This window comes from Triturus cristatus, chromosome 2_2 (genome assembly GCF_964204655.1).
Source record: "Triturus cristatus chromosome 2_2, aTriCri1.1, whole genome shotgun sequence".
NCBI classification, from domain to species: Eukaryota; Metazoa; Chordata; class Amphibia; order Caudata; family Salamandridae; genus Triturus; species Triturus cristatus.
The window spans coordinates 579,915,609-579,932,363 of NC_140582.1; the positions used below are offsets into that span (position 1 = coordinate 579,915,609).

The 16,755-nt window shown below is 44.3% G+C and overlaps 1 protein-coding gene across 5 annotated transcripts in view; it reads left to right on the forward strand.

Annotated features, from left to right (window-relative positions):
• FNIP2 (folliculin interacting protein 2) overlaps positions 1–16,755 on the forward strand; it is a 319,680-nt gene that overhangs the window by 148,987 nt on the left and 153,938 nt on the right. Inside the window, exon 8 of one of the 5 annotated variants that reach the window (XM_085641737.1) lies at positions 11,469–11,495. The exons of the other annotated variants lie outside the window; for them this stretch is intronic. Within the exon in view, the coding sequence (XP_085497863.1) occupies positions 11,469–11,495 (27 nt within the window). The remainder of the gene's footprint in view (positions 1–11,468; positions 11,496–16,755) is intronic. 5 annotated transcript variants of the gene reach the window in all.

Sequence of the window (16,755 nt, forward strand, 5' to 3'; positions counted from 1 at the left end):
TGTGGCGCCGGTCCGTTTGAAATGTACGCCAGCCCTGACACAGTTCCAATAATTGTGTTTGAATCTGAAGCCATTTTATATTGACATTGACCGAGGTTGCATCCTGAAGTAGTTACAACACCCCCAGTGCTAGCCCAATCTGATTCTGAAAGAACAATGCCCTTACCACGGAGATGCCCTCCATCACTCCAACAACTTTTTGGTTCCGACGTAGATCAAAGTCTGCCTGCTTTTGGAGATTACAGTGAAGATGGGGATGATTTCCCCCACACTATCATGATGACAATCTGTATGTCGATCTGGAAAAGGCCAGTAGGTTGAACATTTCTCTGGACACAGGGTTGGATTCTCCCCCTAGGTCATCCGTGGAAGAGGGTGCTTCCTTCACTGTGACCATAAGATGTGCAGCGAAGGTACTAGATATAGCTACCAAATATTAAAGTAAAAACCAATTTGCTAATGGATGTTTTCAACCTAGGCATACTTCCTCTGAGCCCTTCCTGTAATTTAATGAAGCCCTGCCTGTCCACATTATGGACATCTGATCGAAGCCTTTTTCTTGCCCACCAGGCACTACAGGCTGGCACTAGGAATTACTGACAATTTGAAGCAACATCCTTCAATAGAAAGTCTGGTGGTTCAGGTTCCCACAAAGCCCCAACTGATTCTCTAAATCACTAGACAAAGAGTTGAAATGAATTGAGGCATAAAGAATGTACACGTTTTCATCAGCCAACCTAGCCCTCCGTTTGATCAATGCTTTCCTGTGGAGATATTCCCATGCCTTATGAAACATAGTTAGCGAGATCTTGCAGGCAGTCCCTGACGAATTTCGAGCCAGCTGACGACACACACACCCCGGGCCATAGTGAGTTCCTGGAGTCTCTCTACCCCTGCAATGCAGTAGTCTCTGTAGTTTCACCCGTTTCAAGGCTGCTCCAGTGGGTTGACATCCACATCAAGGTCCACCGCCCTCTCAACAGGCACCCTATTCCTTTTGGGGTTAGGTGCGGATCATGCAGATACCATCCAGGCCACCGTAAGCCTTGAACCTCCCAGTCCCCCACTCGTGGGGCATTATCCTGCAAGCTGCTTTAGTTTGTCTATGGTACCACATGACCACCCTGTGGTAGACCGAATCAGATATTTCTTCCGAGGGTGGCAAAAGATAAAGTCCAACAGGTGGACCCTTCAGATTGTTTCCCGAGGTTGTGCCCTGCCATTCTTTTTTGATGCTCCTCTTGAAGCTGCACTGATGGGGACAGTAACTGTCCATCTTGCTATAGGTAGTGTAGGCTTTTTTGGTCATCAGAGCCATATAGAGGGTTCCAGACCCCGAAAATGGGGATTGGCTGTTATTCCGGTTATTTCTTGTGCTGAAAAAGGATGGAGTCCTCTGCCCTATTTTAGATCTCTGCCTCTGAGCACCTTTTTGTGAAAGGACAAATTCAAGATGCCCATGTAGGCCCAGGTTATGACTGCCCTCGATCCAAGTGACTGACTGGTAACTTCGGACCTGCAGGAAGTCTACGTTCATGTAGCAGTCCTGCAGTCCCACAAACGCTACTTACGGGTCAAGATAGGTTAGGCGCATTTACAATTTGCTGTGCTCCGCTTCGGCCATTCATTAAAGTGATGGTTGTGGTCACAGTACACCTTCAGAGGATAGGAATTTCAATTTGCCCCAATCTGATGACTAGCTGTTGAAAGTGGGTCAGTTGTAGACCTCCTCCAGGCTACGGCTTACCTCCTGACTTCATTGAAATTCATCATCAGCGTGCGGAAGTCACACCTGACTCCTTCTCAAATGATCCCTTTCATTGGGACTATTCTGGATCTGGTGATGTTTTGTGCTTTCCCTAACTTGAGTGGAGAGTCCAGGACAATAGGGCTATGATCCTGATGTTTCATTCTCTGTTCTGGGTCTCAGTGAGAGTAGGTCAGAGGCTTCCTGTACCCATGGCCTTCTTCATCCTGCTTGTTGACTATGCCAGGTGGCCTATGTGGGCTCTGCAGTGGAAACTGAAGTCTTAGAGGGCCCACTGTTGGAGTGGATCCTGGGTATGTACCAGACTGCAAAAGATCTGCAATAGTAGCGGCTCGATCGCAGTTGGACCAGCGACAGACCCCTCTCCCTGCCCCACCCTGAGCTGACAGTGGTGATGGATGCATCCTTGCTGGGATGGGATGGGAAGGGTTGGGAAGGTCATCTGGGATAGGTGGAATTCAGAAGATCCCTGTCTCCATTGGAGACCCATTTCCACAGCGTTGCGGGCAAGTAGCTTGATGCTAAAAGCGTTCCTAACGTTCATCAAAGGGAGGCTGGTTCAGGTTCTCACAGACTACACATCTGCCATGTGATACTGCAACAAGTAGGGTGGGGCTGAAGGCGCCCTCCTGTAGTTGCGATTATGGCTTAGTACATTGAAACAGGGAGCCCTCCCACATATACCAATTTTGATAACTCTACTGTCAAGGCTTCTTGTAGCAGAGACGAAAAAGAGTGCATTTAAAAGAAGTGATTTTAAGGCAAGCACTCACGTTGTGTTGTATGTGACCGTAGTCAGGAGCTTCAGTAAGAATACAAGGCCTAGGTGGGATGAGCAAGGGCATGGCTTCAGTGGGGAAAGGGGTGGTGGTGGGTTGAGGTGTGACACCCCTCAAATTCCTTTTTGTTTTGGTAATTGAGTCTAGTGGCCCTGAGTCAGACCTGCTAAATCTGTGTCAGTTTTTCTCATTGTTTGTATTTTACCAAGAAGTTTTAACTTGTTCAGTTTTTGGATCTGGATCTTAAATATATATAGTGACCAGTTTACCAAAAAAGTAGTTAATCTGCACCCATGGAAGTTCTCCTTGAATGGGTGCAAATCTACTACTTTATTAAATTCACAAACCATGCCAGCAGTTGGTTTGGAAAGCTGTACCAGTCTCACGTTTCCAAGCATACTACTGGCAATCAAACACTGAAAAGATGATAGTCTGGACTGAGTAGTTTGACTATTTGCAAGCATTCATCCCATCATTTTTCATCCACTCAGCCTCTGGATACAGAGGCCCATTACAATGCAAATCAGTACTGACCATGTTCCTTATGGAAAGAGTCCATCCCGAATCTTGGTAATTTAACCCGTCCGTCCTGTTTAGTTGTGAAATTTGAGATCCCCCCCCCCTCCATATTTGGCACTATAGGTGCTGCAGTTCACAGGTGGCATTTAAACTTCCAGGCCCTGGGTACGTTTTCTACACCATATACTAGGGTTTTACGGGCAATTTAAGTATGCTGCAGATGCAGTCAAGGAGGTTTGGTAGCTGCGCTGTGGACAGCCTGATGATATCCTAAGAATAAACCTTTTTTGGTCTGACTTGACAGGACACAACTGATGTATTACGCCTACTTGACCAGATTCAGGGGTCTGATGACATCAACTTCCTCATTACCCTCGACGTTGTGGCCCTTTACACAAACATCCCCCAAAGGGCCACACTGGAGGTGATAGAGGATGTTTTGAATGCAACCCCTTGGGAGTCTCCCACCCCTCCATCCTTCATTACAGCCTGCGCTACACTGGCACTAACTGAAAACTTTTTCGAGTTCAAGGGCAAACTCTATCACCAGACACAAGGTACTTCCATGGGGAGTACCTTTGCTCCTAGTGTAGCTTGTTTGTATATGGCTTCCTTTGAGGGGGAACACATCTTCTGTGACACCAACCCTTATCGCGATAACATCCGCTTATGGAAGCGTTTTATCGACGACATCCTCATCTTTTGGACAGGAGACAGCGTGAGCTACACTGAGTTTTTTACCTGGATTAATAACCTGAATCCCTACTTACAGTTCACTATAACAGCGTCTCCAACACAGATTGCCTTCCTTGATTTGACTATTAAGTTGACACAGGGTCACTTCTCAACAACCATGTACAGGAAGGCAACTGACCGCAATAGCCTGTTACACTTTCAGAGCCACCATCCTAGATCACTCAGAGAAAATTTGCCCTTTGGGCAATTTCTAAGAGTTAGGAGAAATTGCAGCACTTTAGATTCATACAAAAGTGAATCAGCTATCCTGGCCCAGAACCTGAAAGCGAGGAACTACCCACAGAGGAGCATCACTCTGTCTAATAAACGTGCCCGCAACAACAATAGAGAAGGACTCCTTGAACATAGAACTGAGCCAAGTGTTTCTACAACACTAACCTGTGTCACTACCTTTACACCGGTTTCTACACAACTGACCCGCGTGTTAAAGAAACACTGGGATATCCTTAATACAGGAACTTTACACCTTGAAACACCACGCTTTGCATACAAGCGATCTAAGAACATTAAGGATATGCTCATACGCACAAGGCCTAAACCCGAGATCAAGTCCCTACAACGCACACTCTGGCAACTACCACCTGTGAAGGGACACCACCCTTGTGGCACATGTAGTGCTTGCACCTTCACTTCAGTACATCGGACAGTCACACTGAATAGCACTTTTGTTTGGGAATTGAGAACCCACACAAATTGTAACACACCAAACTGTATTTACCTACTTATCTGTCCTTGCGGTCTCTACTACGTGGGGATGACAACACGCCCCATCAAACTGCGCATTTCTGAGCATCGCAGCAGTTTCCGGTGCCACAAAAATAACACCAAACTTTATGCTCATTTTCACGAGAAGGGACACTCACCGGACTCGGTGAAATGGCTTATTTTAGAAGCCAATCCCCTTCTTACTAAATCGAGCCTTTTCGCAAGGGAACAGAGATGGATACACCGTTTATCCTCTGATACTGGGGGACTCAACGACGATATCCCGTGGAGCTCGATAAGAACCTGAGCAATTCTACACTATACCAGGAGCATGACCCCCCCTGTTGGTTGAGACTTCAGTCCCAACAAGAGACCTTCACTACAGTATATTGGCATACATTCCCAGACACGATATATACCACCCACATTGCCCTCCGAGTGGTACCATCAAAACTCACACTGAGTGCTTCAAAAATAGCCATCTGTCTACTGGTTTTCCCAGCTAATACGCTACTGTGACTATGAAGTTAGTGTTCAACCCTCCGTTTTAAGATGGCCGCCACATTTACAATCTTTCCTGGTCTACTGGCTGAGATCACACACCAATCTATGATGGCCGCCATTCTACCACAGTCCCACCTCCACCTCCACCCCCGCCCATAGTCACCGGACTTCGACTTCCTCTTTTTAAGCACACCTCCCTGAGGCACAAGTCCCCTTCCGGACTCGGTGGAGAGGGTAGGTCAATACGGCGGACATGAGCGGCACGCAATGTAAGTAGATTTACGCTCTATCACATTGCCGCTAACTTTAAGGTTCACCTTTTCAGGGACCTGCTTTCCCCTCTTATTCCCCCTAGTAGTTAACTTGGGAACGCCAGGCACACTTAGGTCCTCGACTGGTAACGGACGCTTCTTTTTGAATATACTCTTATTCATCCCAGTCGCACCGATCGGTCTCCTTCGGTGACCGTTCTTACTAACTTGCGGCGGCTTAGCTCCTTCCGCTTATCATGGTAGGGGTTTACAGGACATGCCCCCGGGCTTTTGTAACACCGGCCTCCACCCATCCAATAATCCTCTGCATAGGATGACTGCACGCACAGCTTAGACCACATATAAACATGAAGGCTCTCCAGCAGACTGCCTTTCACGCAGTTTACTCTCCTTATCCACGGACATCAAGTCACAACACTTTATGCCTACAACCTTGGAATTGTGTTGTTTCTTTATTTATTTATTTATGTATTTATCTATGTGATGCAATCGATACACTTTATAGGTTGACTGCCTTTATATCTCCATTGTCACCTCAATGTATATATATTTCCTACATCTAAAGGATAAGCTTGCCATTACATTAATACATTAGACCACAACTGTACTGCCTTACTTAGTGCCTGCTCTTAATTGTTGTTTTACCCATATCATTCTTTGGTCTCGTGCGCAGTTCTACTTTATGAGAGATTCTAGCTCCATGTACACCCACCGAGTACTGCTGCTGTCTAAACTGTTACCGAATAGGGTAAGTCCGTTCCCGCGTATTCCCTACTGCATTTTTAAATCGTCCACACAGGTGAATAGCCACTTCTAGTTCACCTTTGGGACACATCACGAATGTATTTGTTGAGTTGCTAAAATATTTCTTTTGGCTTTAGGAAACCACCACAGTTTTTACCTTTAGCATGGTTGAAGAGTCACCTATTGGCTATATTTTTCTGTACCAATGTGTCAACGGTGTTCTACTCTAACTGGCATCATTTCCTTTACAGGTAATACCAGACACTGACAGGTACTTCAATAGTAGTCATCATCTGGTGTGACACGACCCAGTTCAGAATACTGTTATTATTAGTTTTACTGTTTTGTAGATAGTGTTATTTTCTTAGGTCCTGAAGAATCGCGAGTACACACACTCATAGCGAGAAACATGTTGACCATCTTTTAGTTCACTCACACATGAGACATTATACTCCGTTGAGTGCCACTTTTTCACGTTTTTAATCAGGGAAGAAGGCCCCAAGAATAAAATTGATTCCCAGCTGGCACTTTAACCCTGTTTTATATCACATAGTCACATCTACACCACTTAGGCCCCCTCACCCGCACTTCACCATACGGCTGTCGGATTGAAGATCTCCGACAAAGTGCCCCTTATAAAGGGAGCCCGTCGGGCATTGCACCGCCGGCCCGACGAGGAGCTAGCCCATATGATGAAGCATGACACCTGCAAGGGTGTGTGAGGGCATTATTATCCGACAAATGGATTACCAATTTCCAATACAAAGTGGATACAATTGGTTCTAGCCTTTCACCTGACTCTTCTCCCCTCTTTCCACTTTGAGGAACAGCGGAAACTACCTTTTTGAGCTTGACAGTGTAACTGTCACCAGGTCAACCTAAAAAATCGCATTCAGGAGTTCTACAAAGAGGGACTTTGGCTCTGCCCACATATTGGTAGCCAGAATTACATGTTTTGATGGGCAGAAGTTGTGTGCTCCCACAGAAAAATGAGCTTTCCTTCCGCGCAGCTGTGATTATTTTATTTATTGATACAGCTGCCTAAACCAGCAGCACTGTGTTTGGCTGAGCTTATTCTTTCAGGTGCGCACACACAACATTGTAATGCTGTTAACCCCTTCGACGCTTATGACGGAACGGTTCCGTCATGCACGTCGGTTGGGCTGTGCTTATGACGGAACCGTTCCGTCATGGCCCCGCCCGCGCTCAGAACCTTCAGCACCGCGCGGGAATCCGCGCAGCGCTGAAGGGGTTAAAATGTCTTAGATAGCTAGATACTTCATGGTGTTTGTTTTTGTCTGACAACAGCACTGATTGGAGAGAGCAGCAATGAGGAATGGATTGCAGTCCAAGCACCCTCACCTTTTAACTTTAGACAGAGTGCAGTTTTGTATTAGAGAGTAGCTTGGGATGCCCAGAGCTACACTCATTAAATGGATTTTTAGGTCTGGCTTGACAGTGAAACGGTCCAGTTCCCTTATATGATCAACAAAATGTGCTTGCAGACTACTACTGAGAGAGGGACCGAGGTTCTACCCACATGTTGGTTCCACTGAGAATAGGATTTGACTGGGCTGTATTTGTGTGCTTCAACTAAATAGACTCTGTATTGCACTTTTTGGTTTGTGGCAAAGCGTATTCTCGATACAGCAGGACTCAGTAGGGTATAGCGGCAAGCCAATATGATCATGGGTATAGGCCTGATCTGTTTATTATGAAATGTTCTGATAAAAGCACTAGACCGTAAGTATTTATTGTGAAAAGCATATGCTAAAGTCGTAGGCATTTACAGGTGTTACTATAAATTAAATGCTCTCAATAGGTGTTTTATTTAAATAGCATTTCACATATTGCCATAGTAGACAATGGGTTTGTTGTTTACCCTATGTGACAAACCATATATCTAAAACGTTTGCTTTATTAGAATTCTTGTTAGGCCCTCTTAGGAGAGATATTATTATGCCTACCTAACTGTAATTTGTATACCTTTCTAATTTATGACTGTATTTCTGGTGGTTGCCTTGTGGTAAGTCTTATGCTCATAACTGTGGGCCTGAGTTGGTTATGGTGACAAGCTATTGGCTTAATTGATCAACTGGGAAACGTTCTGTCCAATGCGGTAGGTCTGTTCTCCTTATTATAAAATGTTATGACAAAGACACTTGTTCTAGCTTATTATTTGTGAAAAGCATTTTTTAAAGCCAGTAAGTCTTTAACAGTTGGATGTTATCACATCGTCTTACAAGCCATAGACCAGTCATTTACATGTAATCTCACAGATTACTGTAGTAGGAAACAGTTTTGGTGTTTGCCACCCACTGTGGCATTCTAATGAGGATTTTCAGTGTCATGAGTCTTGTTGGGCCTTATTGAGAGGGTTTGTTTATTGTCTTGCAAGCTGTATGTTTTTAGATATTTATAATTTTGTAACTGTTTGCATGATGGTTGCCAGTTTATTTGTGCTTCAATAGGCCATTGTTGGGTAAGGTGTAAAGCCAATGTTAAAGGCTTCATTGGTTCAGTGTGAGAAGTCATGCCAGATTTCATAGGTTTGATCTTTTTATTATGAAACTTTTTGAAAAAGCCAGTAAGTGATCTGCCTATTGTAAAAAGCATGTGATAAAGACAATAGGCTTTTAAAGATGATTTTTGTATACCTTTGCAATTTTATGACTGTATGTCTGACGGTTGCCTTGTAGGAAAGGTAACATTCCTTACAGTAGGCCTCAGTTGGTTTTGGTAACAAGCATATGATAACCGATATAGGCTTGATAGGTTTGCAGGGATATGTTATACCAAATGCCATAGGTACGGCCTGTTTTGCATTGTAAAGGCAGTAAGTCTGACCTATTTTTTGTGAAAAGCATATGGTGAACATGCATCTAACTTTGCATTGTCATCATGTTATGTTACAAGTCTTAGAACGTTATTTGGATACATGTAATCTCACAGATTATTATAGGAGACAAGAGGTTTGGTGTTGGTCATCCACTGACAAACCCTGGGAGTAGAATTTCACCGTTACGATTATTGCTTGACCCTGTTGAGAAAGGTTGTACATCGTTTAGTCCACTATAATTCTGTACATATTTGTAATTTTATGAATGCATGCCTGGTGGTTGCCAGTTTATGTGCATTTCAGTAGGTTTGGATTGTATATCGTTTCAAGCCATTAGTAAAGACTAGAAGCCTTGTCCGTATACTGGGAAACAGTGTTAGATTATTTATGTGTGACCTGTTCATAATGAAAAGTAAGGACATCTCAAGTAGTCCTTAGCTACTTATTGTTAAAAGCTTGTGTTAATTGCAATAGGGTTTTAATTGCGGATTGTTATTACCCTGTACTAAAGCCTGTTGGCAGGTATGTTACCTGGAATCTCACAGAAAACTGCAGTAGGCAAGGGGTTTGGTGTTGGTGACTCACTCAGACAAACCATAAGATAAACGATTTGCGCTATTGTAATCCCTATCCGGCTATATTATGAGAAGTTTTATGCAGTTTTAACAATGGAATTTTATACATAATTGAAACTGCTTTACGGTTTACCTAATGGTTGCCTTGTAGGAAGGGTTAGGACTAACACAGTGGGTTTCAGTTGGTTATGGTGACAAGCCAATGATAAAGGTCATAGGCCTGATTGTTTATAATGACAAGTTATGCTAAAGGCAGGAGGCCTGACCTATTGGTTGTAAAAAGCATATGTTAAAGTCCCTAGACATTTAAGGGTAAAATGTTATTACTTTGTATTAAATCCTACAGATAAGTATTTTATTATATGGCATTTCTGATTACTGTAGTAAGCAAGGGTTTTGGAAACCTAGTATTTTGTTTTGCTAATTGTACTTTTGTATACTGTGCGATTTTGTGACTGTATGCCTGATTGTTGCCTTGTGAGAAAGCATATGTTAAGTAGAGGAGTCTTGTTTGGTAAAGTGACATGCCAATGTTAACAGCTAGAGGCTCATTGGATCGCTATCAAAAATAATTATCGATGCCGTGGGGCTGATCTGTTTATTATGAAAATTCATAATAATTGCAGTGGTTCTAGACATATTGATTGTGAAAAACATATGGTAAAGTCAATCCACATTTAAGGGCGAATTGTTATTTCTCTATATGAAAGCCTATAGTTAGATATTTTTTTACATGAAAGGTTTCAGATTACCTTTGTAGGGAAAGATTTTGGTGCTGGTTACCACATCTGATCTGACAAACACTACAGGGATATGATTTACACTGTAATAATGCTTGCTACACACCTTTTTTAGCAGTCTGCCAGGATCTTGTAATAAAGAGACAGAGTGAGATTGTCTGTGTGTGTGTGTGTGTGTGTCTGTGTGTGTGTGTGTGTGTCTGTGCGTGTGTGTCTGTGCGTGTGTGTCTGTGCGTGTGTGTCTGTGCGTGTGTGTCTGTGCGTGTGTGTCTGTGTGTCTGTGCGTGTGTGTCTGTGTGTCTGTGCGTGTGTGTGTCTGTGCGTGTGTGTGTCTGTGCGTGTGTGTGTCTGTGCGTGTGTGTGTCTGTGTGTGTGTCAGTGTGTGTGTGTGTATGTCAGTGTGCGTCTGTCAGTCATGGTTACCTGCGCTTACTATAACTTATGTCCCCTTGTTAGACCTGTCAGCCCTTTGGGTGGTCCCTCCTCATCATCATTTATTTTGTCCCACTTTTGCCTCAAACCCTGTTTGAATTTTTCCTTTTTGGGAACCACCAGACTTTTTAGTGTTGCTGCAGATTCAGGGAGCCATTTTACCTACCCCTGAAACTTCTGTCTGAGGGCCAGAAGCACAAAATGGTGGCCACCTGTGACATCACCAGCATCCACTGGAACCTGCTAGCACCTTCCAGAACATTCCAGAACCCTGTGACCGTTGGAGGCAGTTTAGAATGTTGGGGAGTTAAGAGAGAGAGTTGGCAGTTGGAGCTGGCAGTTGGCACCTGACTGGTGAGGAGTGAGCAGCAAAAACGTGAAGGAGGAAGGAGTGAAGCAGCAGGGGTGGAAACTTGTGCCTGGAGTGGGGTCCATAAACCCACCCTTGATACTAGTCCCTACTGACGGAGCCCAGCCTAGAGCCCTGTGTGGGAAGAAGTCAGAAAAACCATCCTGAGGACCTGGACAGCAGGAACAGGCCTTAGAAACAAGAGAACAGCAAGATCCTGACCTGGAAGCTGGTTTCCCTGAAGTCCGACGTCGAGTAGCCTAAGACCTGGAGCCCGAGGTGGAGAAGCGGCGCTGACTGGAAAAGCAGACGTCGTACCCGGAGCCGCCAGAGGTCGAGAGAGGGCGCCGTCAGAGGTCGTGAGGAATACCAGAGGTCGAGGAGGAAGTCACCCGAGGTCGAGTGAGCGGCGTCATCGGAGGAGTGAAGTCCGCCCTCCGGAGTCGTCGGAGACCGAGGTGAAGGGTAACGGAGGTCGGGAGTGAGGATCGCACTCCGGAGTCGCCGGAACCTGTGAGAATCGTGCCGGAGGTCGGGAGTGGAGGTCGCACTCCGGAGTCGCCGGAAACCTAAGGAGAGGGACACCGGAGGTCGGGAGTGAGGATCGCACTCCGGGGCCGCCGGAAGTCGACATCGAGGCAAGGCCGGCCGACGTCATCGAATCCGAGGTCGCCATCGGACCGGAGCCGCCCGAAGTCGACATCGAGTAAAGACTGCCCGACGCCATCGAATCGGAGGTCGAGATCGAACCGAGGCCGCCGACATCGAGACCGGAGCCGCCTGCCGGCGTCGTCAAAGAACTGACATTGTGCCGAGGCCGCCGACGTCGATCGGGAACCGCCTCACGGCGTCGACACGACTCCAGCGGCGTCGGAGCATCAGAAAAAGGGCAGTACGTGGAGTAGAGGGCGCCTAAGGCCCTGTGGAGACCTGAGAGACTGCTCTAAGGGGCTAGGGAGGTGTTGGAACCAACCTGACTGTGCCAGGGATGAACTGGGACTAATCTAGAGAGGCTGTGTGGAGAGAGAGAGCCAGGTCTCTGGTATTTCCCCCCTTTATCTACCTCAGTTTAGGCCTCAGCCTTGACCAAGCCAGGGAGTAGTCACCCCCAAGCCTTCCACATCCCCACAAGCTGTGCCTGGGCCAAATCAGCCCTTAGGAATCAAAAGTGATCTGATTCCATGAGTGTCACTGTCAGCTTTTGAGTATTTATTAGGGGCATTGTATTTATTGTATTTAACCTATTTATTGTTCCACTGTATTTATTGGTCCACAGTATTTATTGATGCACAATATTTATTGGTTACAGTATTTATTGCCTCAGAATATTTAATTGCCTGTCTGTATTGCACTTTTATTTATGCCTTCAGTATTTATGATTACCCCTATTTATTGAATCATTAAGCCAGTATTTATTTGTCCTGACCTATCTGAAAATTTGTATATTGTGATTGTTATTTATTTATCCAATCAGCAACTAAGAGAAAAAGAAGATAAAGAAAGATATTTTCATAATTTTTACGGTGTAGAGTCGTTTTTGGAACGGATGCACGCATGGTTATTGTTTGGGTATGTTGTATGCTTAGCACGGAGCCTGATTCCTGACCACTCGAGCCAAGCTACCACAGTGTGTCCGGAAGACCACCACCACCCCTTCTAGTGTGGGAGTGGGTTTCCAACACCCCTGCAATGCACTGCCTATGACTTAACATATTACATCACACGTGACCTGGTCAGTGACATCTCTGCCTTAGGAGGGGGGTGGATCTGCTCAGCCCCACTCCAATATACTAATTAAGGGAGGTGGTGGTCTCTGGGGCTCAAAAGAGCCTCTGGAGTGGGGCTGCATGTGTTCCCCCCCCCCCCCCCCCCACCCTCCCTACTTTATATAAAGGACAATGCCCCATGGACCTGGTCCAGCCTGGGGCGAATTTTTAAACCAGTGCGAGAAACCACGCTTTTCAAATAATTTTTGCAGCGGATTTGCAGTTCCACTCGCGATTTCCCTGCAACATTTTTTTGAATGCTTTTTTTGCCCTGGTGGGGTCCATGGGGGACCCTAGCACCAGAGCTAGGGGTCAGGGTAATCTTACCCTGCCCCCTGCTCCCTCCCACATTTTTCTTTGGGACTCTGCTGAGTCAGAGTCACAAGATGGCTGCCAACACTTCCTGGTTGAATGAAGTGTTAGCAGCCAATCAGATAATTAAGATTCACGGAGAATCTGCATCCCTAGATATACAAATTTATTTTATTACTCCAAAACTACTGAAAGGATTTACACCAAATCACGTAAACACTTTCTGGAACAAGAGCTAGCTTTCTAGCAAATTTGGTGGAATTCCATCCAACGGTTCTGGCTGTAGTCATGTTCAAAATCTTTATGGGACATTGAATGGAGAAAACATGTTTTGGGATCCCCCTTTTTTTCTCAGCCCCCAATTGATGAATCACCCCGAAACTTTCAAGACAGCAGCTGAAGCAAGTGGAATACCAATTTAAAAAAAATTCATGAAGATTCGTCGAACTGCGCTAAAGGTATATGGCGAAAGAAAATAAACGCTTTTCCTATGAAATCTGCGTCCTACCCAATATATGTCACGTTTTTTGTGATTTGATCTAAATCCATTCAGTAGTTTGGGATAAATTATGTGAAAAACAAATTTGTATATTTGGGGATATGGATAATTTAGATCTACCTGCAAATTATCTGCAAATCCGAAGGTGAAAGGAAGGCTCTGTTGGGCTGGCCGCAGCATGAAAAAAAAGTTGTGGCCACCATTTTGTTACCTTGCATCGGCTCGGTAAAAATACACTGTAAAAAAGATAGAAGGGGCCAGGTATCCTGACACCAGAGGACGCATAGAGTGGTACCTGAGGTACCCGTATGACCTTAAAATTGTGGGGGGGTTTTTGAAGCCACAACTTACTATCCTCCGCAAACTTTGGCCCCAGCAGAAAAAAATTCTCTGATAAAACCGTAGGTTAAAGGGTCGTTATAGTTACGCTGACTTTTAACTCATATGAAACCATAGAAATCCAGCTGTTATAGTTATACTTATCTGAAGAAAGTATAATTTGTGCCATTAAGTCACTTACGACAATGAGCATAGTTTCTTAACAGAAGTATAACTTTAATTAGAACATTGTACTGTTTGGAGCTCCATTGTAGACAATGGAGTGCTCCATGCTTCTACGGGCACGTAAAGTCCCGCAGAGCACCATTCCAATGTTTTACAAAGGCCTTTCGGAGCTCGAGGGGATTTAAATCTCCTAGAACTTCGAGAGGCCTTAGTTTTATTTGTTAGAACATTCTGCCCTGTAGTGGCAGAATTTTCTAATAGCCTTATAGCCCTTCGTAGCAGGGCTATTCCGGCTATTCAAGTCCAGACTCGGGCCTTTAACGCGGGAGCGGGCGTTTAATAGCCGGTAAGGCTATAGTATAACTATAACTGCAGAATTTCTATGGTTTTGTATTGATAAAAAGGCAGCGCAACTATAACGGCCCTGTAACCTTTGGTTTTATCAGTGGATATAGATATATAGATGGATGTTTTATTTAATAAGATCAAGCAATCGCTAAGAGATTCTCGCTTGAATCATTAGAGTGTAAAAAATCTTCTTCTCTCCTCCAGCGTTTGTCAGAGGTGATAATAAGCACCAAAATCATATAAATAAATATATATAATATCCATTGCCATATAGCTGCATAAAGGGCTGGGCCTTTGGGTCAGCTCTGCCTTGCCATTGGTCTGTCTGAGTGTCACTTAAACTCTGCTTTCATCATAATAGTATATTGCATGCAGTAATGTTTTAGTCCACATCAGTCATTGGCTTTCTTGCTCCTGTGAATGACAGCATTTTCTGATCAGGTGTACATTAACTTGAAAAGGAGTACACTTCAGTGTCCTGACTGGCCGGCCAGTCCTTTCGTTTTTAGTTTTTTACTTTTATAGTTCCCCTTTAATTTATTTCCTTCTCCTCCTTTTTATTTAATGTTTCTTAAGAGGATACTACAATTCTCAAGGCAGTGCTAACGGATCACTTGCTTGTCGCTCATTGTATCAGCAGTGCTCTTCAACACACTTGACTGCTTCCTCTAAACCAGGAGAATATTATGGAAAGCTGGTGCCCATGCAACACCTCCTTTTCTTGCTTCAAACAGGACCTCAAATCTCTGTTACTCAACAACTACATCAGGAAGAACTTGTGATGACTTGTGTCTCCCAAAGACCCAACCCTCTTTGACAATTCCTGTTTGAGAAGTCCCTTTACAATTTGACTACATAGACTTTAATTCAATCCCCTTCCCCAGTACCCAGTTGCTTGATTGATATACATCACTGTATTCTTACTGTGGTCTACTTTACTGCTCTGTTGTCCTATATTTTTCTATTTGACTGTGAATCCCACTTGACTTTCGTCATGTACTTTTTGTAAACTTATTCTCAAAACGTGTAAAGCACTCTATTACCTTTGGGTCTTGCCAGCACTATATAAAACTCAATAAATAGTATTTCTCAGTTCTACCAATCCAAGATGCCCACATATCTTGGTTCTAAATGTGGTGGCTATGCTGCAACTTTAAACCCATGATAAACTATTTACAATACCTCTGCAAGATAGACACCCACTGCTATGTTTAAATGTGTTATTGCAAGAGTATGCTTTTTTTCTACCTGTATTCTTTTAATTTATCTTGAATGTTTTGTGGATTTTGTGTGTTTTATTTAATTGTGGCTGAGAATCAATGCATGGGTGGATGGAGAGATGGAGAGATGGATGGATGGATGGGTGGGTGGGTGGGTGGGTGGATGGATGGATGGATCCCAAACCCATTTATGACACAAAAAACACTTTCATTCATAAGCCAGACTAAATGGTTTGCCGATGCTTGTTGCGACTTGGAATACTCTATATGCATGCAATTGAAATGTGTAGTGCCTCGCCTTAAATCTTGAGTTTCTCAACACATTGTTCATATGCCATGACATCCTAGCCCACTCAGTGGTGTCTAATGGCTCACCAACTTCCGATACGCCCTTGGCCCCAACCTTCAATGGTACAAGTCGTTTTTCAAATATCAAATGATGCAGTTGTGAAATGCTCCCTCCATTTCTTTTCCAGTTAGTTGAGGGTCTTCTGAGCACATATTCCGTATGGGTCCTGTCATAAAGTGTGGGCCCCAGACACATTTGTGATACTATTGCAGCGCATATAAGAAGCTGATGAATTATGTACTCACTGGGCTTCATAAAGCACCTCAAATGGCATCCCTTTACCATCCGAATAAAGATGTCAACTGTCGTACATCCAGCTTAAATCTGTGTCTTCCTGCCAGTGGCCGTGGTATCCTATTGAAATGATTGAATCATTGTCCCGCTAGATCGCAATGCTCTGTTCTTATGGCCGACTGTAACAAGCGGTCTCCTTATCTGTGGATTCGTTAGTCTAATATATGGATGTGACCATGAAAGCCAAACCTTTTTTTAATAGGAGAAGTTAAAAGATTTTTGCATCGGGCTAGTGTTTTTCAAAGACAGAGACGCTTGTTCCTGTCAGCAGTAAGAATACCGCTCTAGATTGAAGGTTGCTAGGGCAGAGCATTGCCCCTGACAACTCTAAGATTTTTTTCTGGCGTGGACTGTGTGCTGGACTTGGAAGAAGTCACTGTTGATTTTTCCAGTACCCTATCAATGTCTAACCCTCATCAGCGTCCTGAGGATGGTCTTTAAAAATGAGATGAGTGGGACCAAAACGTCGATAGTTTGGAAG